At 48.5% G+C, this 21,472-nt stretch overlaps 7 protein-coding genes across 7 annotated transcripts; 4 read left to right on the plus strand and 3 right to left on the minus strand.

Moving 5' to 3' along the window:
- Window positions 1–1,678: 1,678 nt before the first annotated feature.
- Window positions 1,679–3,508, minus strand: N7471_007425 (elongation of very long chain fatty acids protein; the record flags this gene model as incomplete). The annotated part of the gene is made up of 3 exons (XM_057280144.1): window positions 1,679–2,492; window positions 2,547–2,829; window positions 2,888–3,508. Coding segments are annotated over 3 exons (1,227 nt in total), but the record flags the coding sequence as incomplete, so codon positions are not given.
- Window positions 3,509–4,691: 1,183 nt separating this feature from the next.
- Window positions 4,692–5,958, plus strand: N7471_007426 (cytochrome c oxidase subunit VI; the record flags this gene model as incomplete). The annotated part of the gene is made up of 4 exons (XM_057280145.1): window positions 4,692–5,035; window positions 5,183–5,228; window positions 5,365–5,482; window positions 5,555–5,958. 4 exons carry the CDS (start codon window positions 4,692–4,694, stop codon window positions 5,671–5,673), a joined length of 627 nt encoding a protein of 208 aa, XP_057134405.1. The 3' UTR covers window positions 5,674–5,958.
- A 510-nt stretch (window positions 5,959–6,468) lies between these two features.
- Window positions 6,469–7,840, minus strand: N7471_007427 (glycosyltransferase family 15 protein; the record flags this gene model as incomplete). Its single annotated transcript, XM_057280146.1, has 4 exons — window positions 6,469–6,625; window positions 6,684–7,302; window positions 7,358–7,621; window positions 7,699–7,840. 4 exons carry the CDS (start codon window positions 7,838–7,840, stop codon window positions 6,469–6,471), a joined length of 1,182 nt encoding a protein of 393 aa, XP_057134406.1.
- A 202-nt stretch (window positions 7,841–8,042) lies between these two features.
- Window positions 8,043–10,738, plus strand: N7471_007428 (uncharacterized protein; the record flags this gene model as incomplete). The annotated part of the gene is made up of 2 exons (XM_057280147.1): window positions 8,043–8,120; window positions 8,183–10,738. 2 exons carry the CDS (start codon window positions 8,043–8,045, stop codon window positions 10,736–10,738), a joined length of 2,634 nt encoding a protein of 877 aa, XP_057134407.1.
- A 461-nt stretch (window positions 10,739–11,199) lies between these two features.
- N7471_007429 (phosphoribosylformylglycinamidine synthase) lies at window positions 11,200–15,282 on the minus strand (the record flags this gene model as incomplete). The annotated part of the gene is made up of 1 exon (XM_057280148.1): window positions 11,200–15,282. One exon carries the CDS (start codon window positions 15,280–15,282, stop codon window positions 11,200–11,202), a length of 4,083 nt encoding a protein of 1,360 aa, XP_057134408.1.
- A 2,919-nt stretch (window positions 15,283–18,201) lies between these two features.
- On the plus strand, window positions 18,202–20,011 carry N7471_007430 (MFS transporter; the record flags this gene model as incomplete). Its single annotated transcript, XM_057280149.1, has 4 exons — window positions 18,202–18,649; window positions 18,706–19,309; window positions 19,364–19,695; window positions 19,755–20,011. The coding sequence occupies 4 exons, from the start codon at window positions 18,202–18,204 to the stop codon at window positions 20,009–20,011; spliced, it is 1,641 nt and encodes a 546-aa protein (XP_057134409.1).
- A 907-nt stretch (window positions 20,012–20,918) lies between these two features.
- N7471_007431 (TOM13-domain-containing protein) lies at window positions 20,919–21,378 on the plus strand (the record flags this gene model as incomplete). The annotated part of the gene is made up of 2 exons (XM_057280150.1): window positions 20,919–21,200; window positions 21,268–21,378. The coding sequence occupies 2 exons, from the start codon at window positions 20,919–20,921 to the stop codon at window positions 21,376–21,378; spliced, it is 393 nt and encodes a 130-aa protein (XP_057134410.1).
- Window positions 21,379–21,472: the final 94 nt, after the last annotated feature.

Raw genomic sequence — 21,472 nt, forward strand, 5'->3', positions numbered from 1 at the left:
GGAGTAGAAAAGAGCGGGATGTTGGCCCATGAATGAGACATCTGTCCTGGAAGCATTCCCCCATGTGGACACTCAAGTTGAGCCGTTTGGATTGGAACCCGCCCGCAGTGGAAACCGGGAGTCATGAACCAACAAGTAATCGAATCACATTAGGGCAGTCTTGACAAGTTGCCAAGTCAAGCCCGAGATCAGTGGGGCCATGCGTATAACTCAAACACACTTAACGAACTCCTCTCTTTAGCGATGGTGGATTGACTCGGCATCCGTCGGAATAATTGGAAAATATTCTCCTTGATAAAAAAATGCCAGGGGTACCAAGGTGGTAACTTAACTTTGAGGGGGTTGGTTAGAGGTTGGAGGTATATTATTCTTCAGGGAGAACTCAGGGGGTTATACTCAACACTCCCGAAGGATTAGAATGCTCAATGACGCTCAAGAACTCTCCTACTCCGTAGTTCGTATACGCTCCTTACATTCAACATCATATCTCGGCGATTTTCCAATCTATCTCACCCGTCATCCATGTATATCATCCATCATCTATCATACTCCGTATCATCTGCGATAATACTATACTAGTGCAGCCACCGGCAAGGACTCAATATTCCCTCTTTTATGCATGCACTTTCTGCACGTCAAGCTCTTGACATTTGCTTCAACTTACTTACATTGACCAACCAGTCCTCCGTGCCCAGTGGGTCTCTACGCTAGAAGGATTCGGCGCCATAGCTCCGTCGACCTATCCAAAACGTTTCAAATCCGACCAGGGCCACCGGAAGTTCATGGGCCGATCTTCACTATTAGCGTCGACACGCCCACTACTGCATGTGTTTTTTCCCCTTCGAATTGGCGTCTATGCTCCGGTAGCAAAGACCGGCTCTGCATGTCCATCCAGTCTCCGAATAAACCACGCGCATGACATCCAAGCAAGGCGCTTGTAACTTTTGGACGAGCATGGGCAATGGGCAAATAATCCATGGTTTTTTCCTGTCTTTGACTTTTCCTCTTGCCCTGGTTTATTGGATTTTGTCCAGCCCCATTGTATCAATGGCTGGGCTTGGTGATGGCTGCCACCGCTCTTTCAACCTGGGTGGCTGGATATAACCTGCCTTGCTCCTCGCCTTCCGAGTCCAAGTCCTTTTTGGGGGGTTCCTCTCTCTGGAGGCTGAGGCTCTGCCCGTTTTGTCACTCAACACTTTGACAATGATCGCCCTGCTAACTGGGTCAACGTCCGGGGCATATGAGATACATCACTTTCGTGGCGTTGTTCGTGCTTCGTCGCACAGGCCATGATGCGCGCATAGAAGCTCCACCTGACGTTTCTGTTTCTTCTGTGCAGTCTTCAGTGTGATACTGCACATTGTGCTACAGAGATCAGTAGATAAGCTTTATGTTGCCATATCAACAGGCTGGGTATTTATTTGGTTTCCAATTGTTTGGGGGGCGAAATGGATGGGCTTGATGGATAGCCTCGAGAGACGGTCTAGCTGGATTGTCTCTTGAGATACAGACTGTGTCTGCATGAGGGATGCATCCTGAATCCCAGCTGGGCGAAAGATGCTGACAGCATAGGCAATCAACGCAAACATGCCTTGCTGACCCAGATCCGAACCCAGCCATATGGTATCTGACCTGGGTGCCTATCCTATCAAGCAGACTATTGTTTCAGGAACAGGCGTGATTACATTTATCTTGATATTATGAGCTAACGTCTATCAATGAATAATTTAATAACAATAAGAGCGAAAGGTACAATCCAATGGCCTGCCACCAAACGGAGGGTGATAACGACAAACATGAACAGAAGAAGAAAACGACATTATAAAATACAACCATGGCGAGATCGCTGGGGTAATCCAACAGCGTTCCCCATGTAGGTTTTTCGACAAAAGTTTCGGCGCATGCATTCCGACAACTCCGAGGCACATACCCCATGCCCGGGTAATGGACCTGGCATCATGAGGTGGTCATTCATTAAACAAATATAGGGACGCATCACCCAAGAGCAGCCACTCTGCCCTTCTGCTTTGTTTGGCCACAAGCATTGGATGAACATTTGATTCAATGGTTCATCCTAAGATGATTCAACAATCAAACTCGTGGGGCAATATAATTCTTCCAAATCACACGCTGAAAACATTCAAACGCGACTGTGCTTCAGTTGATTATTTAGGCCTTGCGAGAGCGTGTCACAGGGCCGTTGGAGCGACTAGTGGACTTGGCGCTGCCGTTCTGGGTACCGGCCGGGGAAGGAATTTCGAAGTTCTTCATGTCGATCAACGATTTTTGGCCAGTGTTGCGGCGGGGGCGTCCAGTCTTGGCGGTCTTGTTATAGGTGGCAATGTAGAAGGAAATGAACAGGACCAAGTAGGAGCTGATGATGCCGATACCAGCCATGGCAGCGAATTCCTCACCGGCACACTTGCCCATGTTAGGGAGCCACGGGAAGTAGGCGGAGGTGAAGTAGGTGTACGAGGCGAAGTAGATGAAGCCTTGAAACTGTTAGTATTCCATTCTTTGCAGGATTCCGGGCCTCAGCCACTTACCGACGTCAATGACGAACTGGACGATCTGCAGCATGGTGATGTACTTCTTCCACCAAATGCGAACGCCGCGGGCGCTCTGGAAGTAGTACCAGTACATGACAACGTGGACCAGCAGGTTGATGGAGATAGGCACCCATTGCACGGCAGTCACACCGATAAGCTGAGTGTAGCAGAGGAGGGCGGTGGCACCGTGGTGGTAGGTGTGAAGGAAGGTCAATGGCTTCTTCTTGAGGACCAGGAAGATGGTATCAATGAACTCGACGTATTTGTTGATGTAGTTGAGCTAATCGAGGTTGTGTAAGTTTCTCTTCTTCCAATGGTTTAAGCGCTTCGCAACTTACGTAGTACAGAATGATCAGAGGGCGAGTCCAACCACCCTGCTGATCACAGATAGTGTAGAAGACTCCATGTCTCCAGAGAGTGGGGAGAAGCTGCTCAATGAACAAGACCAGCAGAATAGCGCTAACGGTGGTCAAAAGGAGGTTGTGAATCATGAACAAGGTGTTAAGCTTGAACGCAGGCAACTTCTTCATGACCTCACGGCCACCGAAGATGATAATGTAGTAAGTGACAAGCATCATTGTAGTCTCCTTCAAGGTGGACAGAGGGGTGACACCCTGGGTGAAGTTGAACTCGCTAGCGGGATACCCCATGACCTTCTCGTAGGCCTGGTCGAAGAGGGGCCACAAGTGCACACCAAAGGGTCGATCGAGGGTCGGGACCGAGACATGTTTAAGGATTTCGGATGCCATTGTGACAGGATTAGGTTGTTCCCTCAAACCAAATGGATGAATTGAAGATAGAGATAGCCCTGGAAGGCAACCTGTTCTTTTCTTGACGGGGCAGTAATGGGACTGCAGTAAACCGCCAAACAAGAAAGGCCAAATGAGGAAAGCAAAGAAATGAAAGGAATGAAAGCTAAAGAAATGAAAGTGGGAAAGGGGGAGGGAAGAGAGGGAAAAGCTGGAGAAATAAGAGAACAATTACTTTTTGCGTCCGGCGCGTCCGTTGAGGACCCAAAAGGGTTTAGCGTGCCATAAAAAAAAGGGGAAGATCAGGTTCCGATCGCATCGACTGGAGTATATTGTCCGAAGATGTGAAACGTGAACAGATTCAATCTATTAGAATTAGATCTTATTTTGAATCTTAATAACAACCCCAGATCACAAAATATGTAGTTTACTGTGTTGCTGAATGCAATGTTGTCCTTGGTGTGAAACTATCACATGCTAGCCTACCTAGGTATATTCAAATGCCAATAGCGCATTATATATTACAAAGAAACGAATTGTATAAAATTACCGAGGGATTATCCAAATTCACTACTGTACATAAATTGACCACTTGATGGCTAATGCTTTAGGTGAATTCTAGTCGACTAGATCCACACCCGAAGCGTTGCATTGAAAATTGATCGAGTCATTTTCTATTACTCCATTGAAGATTGCCATTGGCAGTAGCTTTGGCAGGAGTATAAAGGTCGTTTATCCCAGTTTGCGTCAACCCCCACAGTATATGATAACTATAGAGCATAGTTAACTATCCGTAGACTAAAGACATGTAGATCAATATATACTTTATTTCATCTCTTGTCAGTTCCCTCTTTAGGTAAAAGTTGCACGATATTCATGGATCTATCTAGTTCTAAAGATCTTAGATTGAGATCTTGCTAGCTGTATAATAACCTCAATTGCAGTACTCAACCGAGGTATAAGCTCGAAAGCCACCACTCATGTACCTAGTCAAATTCTCCGGTTCTTGCCAACTTTCTTGTGTTGGGGAGTAATATATTTACAATGGGTAAAAGGAATTAGAGCTAATTGCTCATATAATCATTTGAGTCGGTTTCTTTTCCCAACAATTCGGTCAAATATACAACATATGTACTTCAACATCCAATTACCATCCTAGTTTATCCTCCTTATTTTGAAATTACACACTTCTTTAATGTTTAGACTTATGGGCATATAGGACAGATAGATATATAATGAGTAAATATAAGAACAACCTTGGGATATAATATGAACTCGACTGTCATGACCTTAAGACTCGACCAATGACACGCATCTAGAAAGTGACAACCGTCCAGCCAATCAGCGGCCACCCTTTGAGATCAAGACAACTTGGAACGGGGCCAATCGGATAATGACTCAGCACCCGTGTCGCTGCCTCAGGCGTCGACACCACACCACCCGCAAAATCCTAGAGGCACTTCACACCTCCCCTTCCCGTCTCCATCCACACCTCTCCCCTCGCCATTGTTCCTGTCCGGTCCACCGTGGTCCCCTTCTAAAAATGTCGTCCCTATCCATCTTCCGCGTGGCGACCCGCGCCGTTCGCCCTACCGGCTTCTTTAGAGCTCCCCAATTGACCCGGTCCCGGATGCAGTCCCCGGTGACTCTGGCCGCCGCCCGCGCTCACAACTTCGGTACCACCTCCATGCTCCGCTCCGGCCACGAGGATGAGACATACGAAGAGTTCTCTGCCAGGTACGCCCCCAATCGCAAGCCATTGAGGCCGGAGGAGTCGGACAAAAGCGCCCTGCATCTCCATGTTAGGCGCTTCCCGGAACGAACATCGGCAATCGTCTGGACATGATAGGGGCATCTCATGCTGACTGTGTATCACAATGGCAGATTCGAGAAGGAATTCGATGGTGTGCAGGACGTTTTCGAGCTTCAGGTATGACTATCTCGACTTCACCCGAGGCATATTGATCGGCATGCGATACATGGCATCAGCCACACCCGTCACTCAACATGCGGCTCCCATATCCGCACCAATTCGACAAATGACTAATGCATATCTTTGCAAACAGCGCAACCTGAACAACTGCTTCGCTTACGATCTCGTTCCCTCCGTCGAGGTCCTCACTGCCGCCCTCAAGGCCGCCCGCCGTGTTAACGACTTCCCTACCGCTGTTCGCGTCTTCGAGGGTACGTTTCCACAACTTCCTATCTTGGAGCACTATCGTCGTTGAACTCAAGCTAACATTACTTCGTGATTAGGCGTCAAGGCCAAGGTCGAGAACCCCGACCAGTACAAGCAATATCTCGAGTCTCTCGAGGGTCTGCGCGTCGAGCTGGGTGTCGCTCTCCGGGAGGAGCTCTACCCCCAGGAGGCGTAAATTTTCATCATCAATTCTACCTTTACGTCATGTTTCTCTTAAACTAACAGTACCCCCTCGCACGTTGTTTATCCAGCACTGTTTGACTGGCTGAGGATTAGGTCAGGTAGAAGAGAAAACTGTATACATACTCTAGAGATCTCTTGTGTTGTTAGTGCTGCTGTTGTCTGGAAAAAGGTCCTCAGTGCCTTACTTGGTTGGTGCTTAATCTATCTTGATTCCGTCTTGTTCAGTCATCCTGCATTGTTGTATTATCAACCGCTCAAGTCAGTCCTCAGTCCTCGATCCTTGATCCTCAATCCTCGTTCCATAATTATCAACTCTTCTACACTTATCCTATGGAGTATATTGCTTCCTCAAAATGGTAGAATAGCCAGACTAGACTGGTCTGAATCTCGGTTTTGTTCCTAAGTAGCTAATATATCACACAAAAATGACGACTGCGACAAGCGGGCCAAGAGGCACTAGACCAAAACAAACAGCCTCTAACAGTGACCACGCGTAATCGATATAAGTACAATGTAGACAAGGCCCCCCATAGCTCTCCATGAGGCAGCAACATGGCCGAAACGTATTTTGTGACAAGGAAATAAACCAAAACAGGGAAGAGAAAAACGGGAACACAAAATCATCAATACACACAGGTATGTGTCCGCTCAAACGCCGGGTACCAAGCCACTGATATTCAGTAATATAGTCATAGGGGTATGCAAGTTGATGCAGGGAATCGAGTCGTGAGGCACTCTCCAGAATGACAAGAGACAAGAGAACAGATCAAACGGGACATCATGATAATTAGTGCGTTCCAACATACTTGAAGTAAGTAGGTCGGCAATCCTCCTTGGAAAGGAAGTCTGCGCCTTGGAAGAACTGGCCAGCTTTGCAGCCAGAGCACTTGGGAGAATTGGGGCAGTTGAGATACGGGATATGGTTGTACCCGATATCGCGGAACCTAGTGAAGATACATGTGAGTGAGGGTTCTTAAATGAGAGAAAGGGTATGTGACTTACCAGTGGACGTTGGCGGCATCGGCGAAAAGACCAATGCCGAGGGAGTGGACGGGAGCATCACCCCAGCGTTCATAGAAGAATCCACCGGCGCGATCCAGGTGCTGGAAGTACGCCTCGTACTTTTCGCCACGGAAGAAGTCGAGATCGCCGATTTCGAAGTTGGACCAGAAGTGGCAGGTGGAGTATCCATTGGCGCCCTTGGTGTGCTCGGGACGAGCCACGTCATCCGTAATCCACTCCCACATGTTGTTGTCACTGAGGTACGACGGGTTGGCGGCGAGGAATCGCTGAGTCTCGGGCCAAAGGGACGGGATACTCTGTGGTGCGTCGTAGAGGTTGATGGTGAAACCGTAGGTCTTGTTGCCATCCTCCATGTACCGGAACACATCGTAGTCGACGTCGCAGAAGAACTTGACATTGGGCTCGATACGCCAGTAGTAGCGGTAGCCTGCGAGGGCAGGGTGCTTGTAGAACATGCCGCTGTTCCAGCGACACATCTGATGGTAGGAGACCTTGGAGCTGTACTGGATGTCTTGTTCCTCTAGCAACTTTGCGGACTCACGGAAGAGGTCCATATTGATCCACTCGGGGACGTCCCAGTGTTCCTTGGGCACAAGTTCTGCATCTAGAGTTAGGTATGGTTCCTCTAGTTCTAACCGGACTGAAATGCGTACCATATTGGCACTTGGCCTTGGTCATTGCCTGAGTCTTCTGCTTGAATTCCTCGGTGAAGGGCACATCGTTGAAGAAGATATAGGGATAGTTGAACTTGTTGTTCCATGTTCGCTCCAGGTCACTCATTGTCGAGAGCAGCTGACCCAGTTCCTCATTGCGGACGAGGGTAATGAGCGCAGCATTGGTGCGGGCCGATTGTTCGCTATCGGGGGAGTAATCGTGTTCGTCCGCTCGCCATAAGTTTCCTACAGGTTCACCGGTCGCTATAAAACTAGTTAGTACGACACTTAAAGTGCGCTGGTTGTAATAGGAGGTGTGGCAAGAAAATGGGGTCACGCACGATCTACAAGAGGATCCTTTTTCATGCCATGAGCCAACTTAGACCCTTCTTCAGAGGAGCTCTGGTGTAATTGGAAGACAAGAAATAGACAAAGAAGGATGCATGCTGCACCCAGCATGCGAATCGGTCGCGCGATAGCCATGATGGTTGTATTTGCTTAAAGGGGGCAGATGGTCGGAGGGAGAGAGAGGCGCGCATAAGAGTGGCCATCTTACCTCATCGGGATTAGCGCCGTCTAAGCAAAACATCCGGGTCTCTTCACTTTATGCTTCTTCACTTTATGATGTCTGGAAACATCTCGATGTGATTTATCTTGGATCCTAGATCCGAGTCTATGTCTGAAAATGGCCCTCGCGGCTGATCTAAGTACGCTCATCGATGCCTTGATCACTTCCGTTGCTAAGATACTACCGGACCACAAGGTAATATATTGACTTTCCATTATTCTCATTTCATCACGCCTGGTGTACTAATATATATGTAGGGGTCTGCGCGTGTTCAGAGTCTGAAGCGTCGTGTACAAGGGGGTCTCCGAACTGGTTCTCATACACGCACCGACCAGTTTGCAGTCGCCAAGCAACTCGAGGGACTACAGGAAAAGTTTCAAATCTTGAACAGAGATGAACTTGCCGAAGCCCTTCAAATCCGCGTTGCGGAGCTGGAGAGCAATCCAATCTCCTGGTCTCCAGAGATTCTGAGTCTCTTGCTGCAACTCTCAGATCGCCCCGCTCTTTTCTCTACGGTCAAACGTCCGGAGGAGCGGGCCAAGGCACCAGAAGTAAAAGAGACCCTTTCTTGGTCGGACCTTAATGCAGATGGGACGGCATTCAGTGACGAAGAAATTTGGGAACAGGTAGACTTTGCTGGCGACTCATCAGATGACGACTTTTCATCCGTTGGCAGTGATGTATCTCTTCCAAAGCACAGGCCTCCATCCGCCACAACGGTGGATGAAGGGTACATGATTCCAGATGACGTTTTTGTTCCGGGAGAGGATGGGGATCTTGTTGCCTCTCTAGAAAAGGCTCAATTCTGGAGAGCGAAAAATCACCCTTCGTTGCCCCAAGGAGCAGCAACCACCTCGCGACTTATCACAGAATCCCAACTTGCTAGAGAGACTATCTTTATGCTTCAGGGCCTTCCAACGTCTATTTACGTACGTCTGGACGATGATTTTGGAGTTGATCGAAGATACACACTCGCACATTCATCCAGCGAAGCACTAGCATCGCTTTTGCAGTGTTTTATCGAGATAGGCGCCAAACTCAATGATGTACGGTGTTTCACCAAGCTCCCGCAGACAATTCCATATATGCAAACATTTTGCCGGGGCCTAGAAGATCGTCTTCTTGAATTTGATAGAGTCTTATCTCAAGTTCAGTGCAAATACCTCTCTGCCGGGTCAACTGTCAGTCTTATCCAGCTTCTTGTTGACGTTCGTCAACACTCCAACGAGCTAGTATTACTCGCAGAAATGATCACCAAGCTAGGCAAAAACTCGACCGATCAACCAATGTGCTGCCTTGATTCGTTGTACGATTTAATATGCATGTTGGAAGCCCTTGGCGACGAAAGTTCATCTCAATACCTGGCGGAGCTATTCTTCATGTGTTTCAAAACATATTCAAGCTCGATCCGACTCTGGATGGAAACAGGTCAGGTCGATGCTTCGGACAACACTTTCTTCGTGCGAACCAATCGTGAGAACGGGGATCTACGAACTCTTTGGCATGACTGGTTTGTGCTTGATACGGGCCACAGGCAACAGAGGATCCCTCAGTTCCTCGAGGCTGGTGTGCAGAAAGTTTTCACGGCGGGGAAAAGCATGGTATTTCTGCGCCATCTGAATGCGCCACCAGACATTGAGCCCATGAGATTTGAGGATCTCTATTCTCAAGACTCTTCACTATTACTTCCTTTCCCCGCATTAGTAGAGTCTGCATTTGAAAAGCTCGTGGATGTGGATCATTCACTCAGTGCTAGCCTATTACGGACTGAACTTGACCAACAATGCGGGCTATGGACCTCCCTTGATGCTCTTCAGCATGTCTACTTCGCCAAAAATATGAGCGCCGTCAGCATTGTTGACGCCAAAATCTTTGAGCTGATCGATCGGGGTCGTTCCTGGGATGACAGGTTCCTGCTCACTGAGATATCAAGGACGGCTTTCAGCTCAATATCCGCCATTGACACATCAAGACTCCTTGTGCGGCCAGCTAGTACTAATACTCCATCTCGGGTTTCTCAAAATAATCATCGAACTGTCGGGATTCTGGATGCAATCTCAATTGATTATGGCCTTCCGTGGCCTATTGCGAACATAATCACCGAGGACGCAATACACACATACCAACGGATCTCGACCTTCCTGCTGCAAATCAGACGCGCTAAATATGCCATTGTGAAACAGCGTATTCGCGACGCCCGTATCACCACGCCTGACGACAATGACATACTGGTGCACGCTCTACACCATAACATGCTCTGGGTCCTCGATTTCATCTACGGCCATCTGACCTATCTCGTAATATCCACCGCAACCCAATCTCTACACAAAGATTTATCTGGCGCACAAGATGTCGATGCCATGATAGCCGCCCACCAATCCTACATGTCCTCTTTGGAAGCCCAGTGCCTTCTTTCTAAAGATTTAGCACATATCCATGACGCAATCATCAATTTCCTAGATCTGTGTGTTCATTTCGCAGATCTACAAGCCGCGCACTTGCTCGGCGACGAAGACCAACACCTGGAGAACTCGAAGGCACCGCACACAAAGAAAGACTCCGAAGACGAGTTCGACTCCGAAGATGATGATGATGATGAGGCCTACGATCAAATGAACCACGAACACACACTCACAGTCTCCTTTCGTGAATCAACCTACAGCCAGCAGTTGAAAACAGTCAATAACCAGTTCAACCATCTAACTGCATTTGTCACGGATGGCTTGAAAAGTTTAGCTCGTGCAGATGGGCTGCAAAGTTGGGACATACTTGCCGACAGGCTCGAATGGAGGCGGAATTGGCGCAGGCTTTGATACACGATACAAATACCCTTGTTTTGATTCCAGCGGGGAGTTGGCGTTACATTGCTTACGAATTGACACTGGGTAGTGGAATATGTAGTAATGACTTTTCCAACTACATAAATAAATCTCTGTCCCAAAATAAAGTAGCCCTAGCCTAGGCGTGTTTTCTACCAGATTCGGAAACTCAAAACGGCCGACCAATCTCACTCTATCTCCGCTAATCTCCATTCCGAGTCCTTTCGGAATCCTTCCGTACTATATCCGTATCCATAGAGATATTAGAATTGTATTGGATCTATATTCATATGGAAATATTATTGATCAATTTTGCTATATACTGGTTTGAGAGGTCATTTTGGCATGTTCTTTTTTTCAACTCCAGTATCACAAAGAGTATATGGATAAGAACTCAGAACAAATAGGGAAAAAAACTGTTTAAAGAAAAGCTTCGTAAATAAGAACTAAAAATTCTAACCAACCCAGCGTCTGGCGCTGTAGAAGACACGTCCCCAAGGGCCAATCTCGCCCCAGGACTCAGCGTTCGGAGGCAACCAGCTGGCAATACCGTTCATGACGGTACGCTCGGGGTGAGGCATGATGGCAAGGACACGACCGTCGGGGCTGCGCACACCGGCAATACCCTCGGGACTGCCATTAGGGTTGAAGGGGTACTTCATGGTGGGCTTGAGGGAGGCATTGTCGACGAATCGGACGGGGGCAAGACCCTCGCGAACGAAGTCGGAAGCCGAGATGCCCTGGGAACCGGCGAAGGAAGCACGACCCTCGCCGTGAGCGACGGCAATAGGGAGTGAAGTGCCGTCCATGCCGTGGAAGAAGACGCTGGGACGGGATGGGTCGGGGTCGGAGATGCGGGCCATGCAGACACGGCCTTCGTACTGCTCGCTGGTGTTGCGCTCGAAGCTGGGCCAGTAACCCGCACCAGGAATCAAATCCTTGATACGAGACAGGAACTGACAGCCGTTGCAGACACCTAGGGCGAAAGTATCCGGACGCTCGAAGAACTCCTGGAACTCCTTGCGGGTGTTCTCGTGCAGCAGAACAGACTTGGCCCAACCCTGGCCGGCACCCAAGACGTCACCGTACGAGAAACCACCGCAGGCGGCGAGACCGGCGAAGGTGGAGAGAGACACACGACCGGAAAGAATGTCGGTCATGTGGACATCGACGGCGGAGAAACCAGCGGTGTTGAAGGCGAAGGCCATCTCAGCTTGACTGTTGACACCCTGCTCACGGAGGATGGCAACGCGGGGCTTGTTGGCGAAGGGGGAGTATTGGGAAAGGCTAGTCATCATGGGCAAGCCCTTGTCCTTGGGGTCAAAGGTAGGGTTCCAAGAGAGACCGGGGTTGGCGTCATCAAGGATGTTGGCATACTCCTGCTCCGCGCAGTCCGCGTTGTCACGGATCTTCTGCATGTGGTAGGAGGTCTTGGCCCAGGTCTGCTGGAGGCTGGAACGGGTGTTGCGGTAGATCAAAGAAGCCTTGTGGTAGATGGTAAGGTTCTGCTTGGGCTGTTGAGAGACACGTCCAATCTTGTGGATCAGACCTGGAGGAGGACCGCAAGTGGCGAAGCATGAGCGGAACTGGATCTCGTGCTCCTTGCGGACCTGGAAGACGGCACCAAGCTCTTCGGTGAACAGGGTTTCAATGAGATCCTTGGTGTTGAAAGAGGCACAGATGTTATCGAGCATGATCTCAACACCGCAGCGACCGGCGAACATCATTTCAACGAGAGTAGTCAGAAGACCACCATCGGAGCGATCGTGGTAAGCCAAAACAATTCCGGCTTCCTGAAGTTGCTGTGTAGCATCGAAGAAGTCCCGGAAGAGATCAACGTCACGAATGTCAGGGCACTCGGAACCGACTTCATTGAAGACCTGAGCAAGAGCAGATCCGCCAAGCGTCTTGCGACCGAACGAAAGGTCCACGAACATGAGGACAGTCTCCCCAACTTCTTCGAAGCTACGAAGAGCTGGAGTCCAGGTCTTGGTGAAATCACCAACCGGCGCAAATGCAGAGATGACACAGGACATGGGGGCAGTGACCTCCTTGGCCTCATTCGAGGTCTCATCCTTCCACTTCATTTTCATGGACATAGAGTCCTTGCCGACGGGAATGCTGATGCCAAGCTTAGGGCACAGATCCAGACCGACAGCTTCCACGGCTTCATAGATAGCAGCGCCCTCGCCAGGGTGGCTACCAGCAGACATCCAGTTGGCAGAGAGCTTCACTTGGCTGAGACGATCCACAAGATCGGAAGCAGCCAGGTTCATGAGCGACTCAGCAACAGCCATGCGAGCAGACGAACCCGAGGAGATAAGAGCCAAGGTAGGCTTTTCACCCATGGCGAAGGCTTCACCAGTCTTCATACCTTGGGCCAGGGAAGTGGCAGTAACAGAGACATCCGACACGGGTGTCTGCCACTTGCCAACCATCTGGTCACGAGCCGTCAGGCCGCCGACAGTGCGATCACCGATGGTGATCAAGAAAGACTTGGAGCCGACTGCAGGCAGAGACAACACTCTCTTGATAGCCTCATCGACAATCTCCGTCTTCGAAGTGAGAGAGGGAAGATACTTGGCGAGGCTAGAGTCCACGGCGGGCAGCGTCAGCTTCCGCGAATCGACAGTCCGGGTCATGCGAGGAGTCTTTCCGAAAAGCACAGACAAAGGAAGGTCGATGGGGGCTGGGTATTCCTTGGACTCTCGGTCAAGGAGAATGAGTCTCTTTTCTTCCTCGGACGAACCGCCGCCACGACCGACAACGGAGAAACCACAACGCTCACGGTGAGCGATAGCAGTGAACTTGTTCATGCTCTCCTCACCAACGGCCATGACGTAGCGCTCTTGGGCTTCACAGCACCAGATTTGCATGGGGCTCATGCTACGGTCGGTGTTATCGATTTCACGAAGCTCGAAAGTAGCTCCCAAGCCCGAGTCGTGGATCAGCTCAGGAAGGGCGTTGGACAAGCCACCGGCACCAACATCGTGGATGAACTTGATGGGGTTGTTGTCTCCCATGGCCACACAGGCGTTGATAACCTCCTGGGCTCTCCGTTGAACTTCGGCGTTACCTCTCTGAACACTGGCAAAGTCGAGCTCAGCGGATCCTTCACCAGAAGCGATACTGGAGGCAGCACCTCCTCCCAGACCAATAAGCATGGCGGGGCCACCAAGGACGACAAGGAAAGAACCGGGCTTGACAACATCTGGGTGCTTGATAGCGTGTTGGGGGCGAACGGTTCCAACACCTCCAGCGATCATGATGGGCTTGTGGTATCCTCGCACTTCCTTTTCACCATTGCCCACGTCAATCTCAGTGAGCAGAGTGCGGAAGTATCCACCAATGCAGGGGCGGCCGAACTCGTTGTTGAAAGCAGCGCTACCAATGGGTGCCTCCAGCATGATGTCCAAGCTGCTGGCAATGTGGTTTGGCTTGCCGACATCGAGCTCCCATGGCTGTCTCAAGTCAGGAATCAAAAGGTCTGACACACAGTAGCCGGAGAGACCGGCCTTAGGGCGCGAGCCACGGCCGACAGCACCCTCATCACGGATCTCTCCGCCGGATCCTGTAGCCGCACCAGGGTAAGGTGAAACGGCAGTGGGGTGGTTGTGTGTTTCAACCTTGGCTAGGAAGTGCACAACTTCCTTGGTGTGCATCCACTGTCCGGTTGTCGGATCGGGGGCCCAGAACGCGGCCTCGGGGCCCTCCAGCACAGCGGCATTGTCACTGTAGGCACTCACGGTGTGTTCGGGATGCTTCTTATGTGTGTTGCGGATCATGGCAAACAGACTGTTTGGCATGGGCTTTCCATCAATCACCCAGGAGGCATTGAACTGCTTGTGTCGGCAATGCTCCGAGTTGACCTGAGCGAACATGAAGAGCTCGACATCAGTGGGATCACGGGCAATTGCGCCATTCGGACCATAGGCCTCAGCCAGATAATCAATTTCTGAATCATCAAGGGCCAAGCCGAGCTCGGTATTGGCCTCTTGAAGGATCTCCTTGGGGGACTTGGTACCGCCCTGGAGAGAGATGGTCTTGAGAGGTTGGGGAGCGTGCTCGGAGAACATGAGGCTCAACTCGGGCTCATCCTTGCCAATGATCTGAGTCATCCGATCATGAAGCGTATCCATGTACTCCGGCTTGTAGTCCTCCGCACTGTTACGAAGACACGAAATCTTCATACCCCGTTCGATCCGCTTGACGTACTTCTGCATGCCGCAGACGTGCGAAATGCCCGTTGCCTGGGAGCTCCATGGCGAGATGGTACCAGTTCGTGGGAAAATGTAGAAGGTATCGAATTGACCGTCGGTGGATTCGAAAGTAGGAGGGATGTCTGTTATATCGCCGTACTGAAGCAATTGTTCGAGTACCGCACGCTGGGGCTCATCCAAGGGTTGGGTGGTATGCACATAGTGAATCCACTGGGCTCGGACGTCCTGGACACCGATGCTGGTAGCAATAGCATGGCCTCTGGAGCGGGAAAAGGCAACGGAGCCTGGGATAGCCAGATAAGTATCGGTGGAAGTCATCGTGAAGCAAATTGGGGATTCTCCCAATGAGTCAAGTATGACACGGGAGATATGGATTGATTCTCCTGGTATCAAAGGAGATTTAGTGGCTCGAGTGCCTCTCTCAAGTGGACTTGAGAAGATCGCTAGAAGAGGCCGGCGATGACTCTATCGCCGCTTTTTTTTTGTCAGAGAAATGAGTTTCCCCCGCCCTAAGCCCGTTGCGGCTTATCTTACTGGGTCATGTGCTGATAACGGATTTAGAGTTTGACCCCAACAAATTCTTCAATTTTTTCAGTTTTCTTATACCATCATGTATCCATTCATGCATCTTTTCGAAAGAACTTGTCGATTTGTAAAATGTGACAATTACTAGGCTCTCTCATGTTATTTGACAGTATTGAATGGAGTGCGAAGGCATCGAATGGAGGGCATTGCTCCGACCGGAAAGTGTGGGGCCTGGGAGATCACTTCAGTACAATAACAACAACACAAAGAAACACCACAACAACAGGGGTTTTTTGGCCTGTAGAAACCTATGATATAGGTGATCTCCAATCTACTCAAGAGGAAAAAAGGAATGAAAAAAAACCACCCATCAGTTACCTCAAAAAAAAAGAAGAGGGAAACCTATGGTTATTGGAGTACAATCCAGACACTGGAGGCAGCATGGTTCATGGTTTCATATATCAACCTTGGAATGTTCCTCATATGTTTGACACTTGAACTTAGTTCACTTAGTTTCTATACTACGCGATAATAACAGAACACCTTGAAAGTCTACATACATAGAACAAGCACAGAAAAGCACTAGAAACATACAATTTGAACGTCAAATCATCAACTAGGAAAGCACTAAAGTTTGTGCAGGAAAAGACTAGATAACTCATTTACCAAGCAATCTGACATAGAATCTTCAGAACTCCCTTTCAGCCCATGACTGAATGATTTCCTTGTTACTCTCCCAAAGTTTTACATGCACGCTTTCCTCATCGGGTTAAGTAAAGCTTCCATCTTGGAGCAGAGGTTTTAACTTCGCCCACAATCAACTGCAACTGTTTGTATACTCCCTTTAGCAGCATCCATAAACTAGTAAAAACTCTTGCAGAGGAGAAGTTGGCGGGGCCTTGCATCATTGTTTCACCTAAACAGGATCTTGACAAGACTGGGGTCAGCATAAATCTCGTAGAGAAGGGTTTTAAATCCCCACATATTAACGGCAGATATGAGTTCTCCGCCGAGGAGTATCTCGGGCGATGTGAATTAAGATATAGTGGAAATCCGAACAAGACAGTCGCGATAGAACCCAGCTCTGAAGTCGATGAGGATGATTTGGTCTGTGGGCAGGTCATGCTTTACATACTGAAGACTGTTCCAAAAGGACTTGCTCTCATTTTGTTAACAACAATTCCCAATAGAACACAATACACTAGATAATCCACTAGGATGATATGTACTATTTATAATTCGGATGTTGTGCTTCCAGGGTTCGTACTAGTACAAAGTACACGAGATTGCAAAGAAACAAACGAGCATTTTATTATGTGGATAGGGGTAAAGCCTACGTCAAGAGGTACGGAGTATTCCCCAAGCAATAATAATTAAACATTCCAAACCCTAAAGTAAATATTTCCACTACGGAGTAATTCTGGGGCAAGGGACACATGACTTGAATGCTTGTATCTTTGATGAGTATAACACCTACAAAAGATACCTGTCTCATAGATGCAAGTTAGATATGACCCACAACCTTTGGAAAGTGCTATGTATTATTGGTAGGCTGAAAAGCCCAGCTCTGATGCAAGAATCTAGAACAAGACAGAAAATGCTGTGGCGGCGAATCAAGATCCGCCTCGCCTGAGGTTTAGTTCCCAATAAGGAAATCAACTTTCGTTCCCAAATGTGGTATTATGTTCCGATCTATACAGGGGAAGCAAAAAAATGATGTTATTGACCCGCTGTGGCCCAGTCAGGCGTGTCGCCTGAAACAGACATATATGTTGTATACACATCCATGTGACACTGTAATATCCCCTGCGCAGAGTTGATCCAAAGAGTTCAATGTTGTTCCCGAGGTCATCTCTTCGCAAGTAGATACAACTATTGGATACACACACCTCTGATTTATTTAATTAAACCTAACCTGCAATCTTGACAGATAAGATGACTCTCATCTCATAATTCCACCTCTCCAAATCCAGCCTCTATATATTGGTCTCATGCGTGGTGGTCACAGCCAGACCCGCTTTGTGATGCCAAGCTGGAACTCGGGAAAGTACCTTAAACAAGATAGGAAGTATGTAGTAGTACTCCGTATACAAAATGAAATTCTCAGAGTACAGCGTACTCAGCTGCTCCTGCTCATCAATGATATTCTTGATCGACACATGAAATAGCGCATTCTCTAGTGTGACTTTAGTACTCTCCTTACTTGAGGGAAGACCATCCCTAGAGGGTCCATTTACCAATGTCTCAATGAGTAGAGCCACGTACTAATTTGAATATAGTGATTTACATTGCTAATGGAAAGATATAGCAAGGTCTTTTTCTCGAAGGAAAATGAGGCATCGGGAATTAAGATGGCGATAAAGCCAAGACGTCGTCGTAGCATATTGCCTAATAAGGCTAGCGCCACTATTCCCTATCAGGCAACCCATGTGCGGGCTGATATCAAAGGTTCCGGTTGTAGCAAAAATGTATGAGCATCTTCATCCATGGACGGTTCTTGTTGCCTTTTTTTATTTTTTATGATCCACTCGTCAAAAATTCGGCGCCGAATTTATTGGAAATGAATTATAAAAGAATGCTACCCCAGGGGTTTAAACAATCTATGTTATATGACCACACGTTGCCCCAACTACAACACCTTGCACCTATAACTACGACACTATATAATTTTGTCTGGGTACAGCCCCCATCACCAGTCTGATATCTTTCAAAATGGAGACTCCTCAGTCAGATCAGACCCCCACAAATGCAACTAGCCCGACAGCCTCCATCGGGCCTGGCCAATTTAATCATGCTCAAGCACAACCCGATGATTACCTCGACCTACCAGTCCGTGAAGTCAATGATGGCGCCGATTTACGTGAATACATCACCGAGACGAGGACAGGTGAAATCATCAAGCCGATGAAGTCCAATGTTACTGGCAAAATGGAAGATTGGAAGATGGTGACATTCACCATTGACGATCCGGAGAACCCCAAGAATTGGTCCAAGGCCTACAAGTGGTACTGTACCATGGTGGTCGCATTCACCTGCTTTGTCGTCGCCTTTTGCAGTAGTGTCATTACAGCTGATATTGAGGGACCCATCAAGGAATTCGGTATCAGTCGTGAAGTCAGCTTGCTCGTTATCACGGTTTTCGTTATTGGATTCGGTCTTGGTAAGTAACTCACAGATGTGATCCATGTGCTTTGTATAGTTCTAACCCTATTTTAGGACCCATGGTCTTTGCTCCAATGTCCGAGATCTTCGGACGTCGGCCTGTCTACGCTTTGACTTTGGCAATCGCTGTTATTTTCGTCATCCCGTGTGCCGTTTCTAAGAACATTGGAACTCTCATTGCCTGCCGTTTGATCGACGGAATCGCTTTCAGTGCCCCCATGACTCTAGTCGGTGGTACTCTGGCTGATTTGTGGAAGAGTGAGGAGCGTGGTGTTCCGATGGCAGCATTCAGCGCTGCTCCCTTCATTGGTCCGGCCGTTGGCCCACTTGTTGGTGGCTACCTGGCTGACAATTGCGGTTGGCGCTGGCTTTACTGGATCCAGCTTATTCTGTCCTTTGTGGCCTGGGTCATGATCACCTTCACTGTTCCCGAGACATTTGCACCAACTTTGCTGAAGAAGCGAGCCCAGAAACTTCGCAAGGCTGAGGATGATCCCAAGTATACCACCGAAACCGAGCTCGATCCTCGCCCCATGGGTGAGAAGTTGCGCATCTTCCTCTTCCGCCCCTTCCAGCTTCTGTTCCTCGAGCCCATCGTCTTGTTCATTTCTCTCTACATGTCGGTCATTTATGGCTTGCTGTACATGTTCTTCGTTGCGTAAGTCGTCAGCATGTTATATCAACACAGACTAGAGACTAACGATATTTCTAGCTACCCAATTGTTTACCAGGGCGGCAAAGGATGGAGCGCGTCTAATACCGGTCTCATGTTTATCCCTCTAGCCATCGGTGTGATCTTCAGCGCATGCTGTGCTCCTTTGGTCAACAAGCACTACCTAAAGGTCTCCATGGAATGCGGTGGCAAGCCTCCAGCCGAAAAACGTCTGATTCCCATGATGTGGGCTTGCTGGTGCATCCCTTGTGGTCTTTTCGTCTTCGCCTGGACCTCTTACCCCCATATCCACTGGATGGGACCGGCGATGGGAGGCTTCCTTATTGGAGTCGGCGTTATCCTGCTCTATAACTCTGCCAACAACTACCTTGGTATGTACCGAAACCATTAAATCTTTTTTGATCTGTGTCGTTGCTAACTATTTTTCCAGTTGATACCTACCAGCATCAAGCAGCATCTGCTCTCGCAGCCAAGACCTTCATCCGTTCTATCTGGGGTGCTTGCACCGTCCTGTTCACAGAGCAAATGTACGAACGTCTGGGTGACCAGTGGGCCAGCTCGCTTCTTGCATTCATCGGCTTGGCTTGCTGCGCCATTCCCTATGTGTTTTACTTCAAGGGAGCTTCCATTCGTCGTTTCTCGAAATTCGCCTTCCATGACGATGAGGAGAAAGCTATCAAGGCATAAATTGTTGTCAAACTTGATATCGGGAAATTTAAATAAGAGGAGGTAATTTCATAATTCTTTCAGTTTGTGCAGCATTGTGGAAATGGTTTGCTGGTATGACTGATGTGGAAAAGAACATGGATGACATCGGCACGGCGTCTTTCGATATCCATTGCATATATAATTGATCGAACTTTTAACATATTGATAGTTTTTAATACAAAATTTATTTATAGCACATAACATCATGATTATACGTACTCTTATGAGCAGATCGAAGTCGGTTTGATCTAGTGGGACAGTTTAATACATTAGAGAATCTAGAATATGTCCACGGGTAGATAACTTGAAGTTGGTAGTGGTAAGAAGGAAACATCTTGTCTTGATAGATGATATAACGGGGACTTACATACATCTACCTGCTCAACCTGTTTCTCCTTCCAAATATGACGTACCTATCTTGGGGTTTGCCTGGGGTTTTTTTAGCTACAGCATGTGCTCTATCGATTCCTCCTGGATAAAGAGAAACGTCGAAGAAAAATGAAAGTTAGAAGTACTGGGGCTGTAATAATCGGGCCTAAACAGTCATTGATCCATCTTGAAAGGTTCGCTGTCGTCAACACGATCCGGGTATCAGCGTCAAATAGACGTGAAGGTAAAAGTTGGGGATTCTCCAAAATTGGGTTCACTTTCTAGAGTAAACAAGACGCTATTCACAAATCAGAACTCAGAACCTGTGATAGGATCTTGGGCGGGCATACAATCTGCTGACATAATCCACATGATGCCCCAGCGAGCTCATCGGGACCATCGCATCAACTTTAGCCTCTTTTACTTTGCCTTTGTTTCGAGCTCAAGGGTCAACACAAACTCCGACTCTGCTATTTAAAGATAAAATACAACTACTCGGTCTTTTCCGATCCTAATAATGGCCTCCGACGCCGCCTCCGCCTCGCCCGCCGAGCTCTACGACTCTGCCATGACCGTCCCCTCCGACTCAGAGAACTACTCCGCGAACCTTGAGATGTCCTCCTCGGTCCCTTCAAGCGCAAGCTCACTCATGATGCTCTATAAGCCGCCAAGTGTTTGGGGTCTTCTGCGCGGAGCGGCCATCAACCTCTTCCTCCCCTTCGTCAATGGCCTCATGCTAGGCTTTGGAGAACTGTTCGCACACGAGGCTGCTTTCCGACTTGGATGGTCTAACACTAAGGTATGTGAACTTTTTTATGAGCTCATGTCGATTCTGATAAACTAATTAGCTACTCTTCATTATATAGATCTTCCCCAACCACCGCCGCTCACATGCAGTGGGCCCGGGTGTTGAAATGCGGGAGCTTCCTTCGGAGCGGAGACGTCCTGGACTGAGGGATACTGCTTCTTTGGAATAAGTGATTGATGTTTCTTCTGCCTTTGATCCGTTCAAGAACGACTGCATTTACGCGGGAGACAAAAACCGAAGCATATGTGATTTGGGATCGATAC

Source organism: Penicillium samsonianum (genome assembly GCF_028829775.1).
Source record: "Penicillium samsonianum strain IBT 33392 chromosome Unknown utg000004l_segment0_segment0, whole genome shotgun sequence".
In the NCBI taxonomy this organism is placed as follows: domain Eukaryota; kingdom Fungi; phylum Ascomycota; class Eurotiomycetes; order Eurotiales; family Aspergillaceae; genus Penicillium; species Penicillium samsonianum.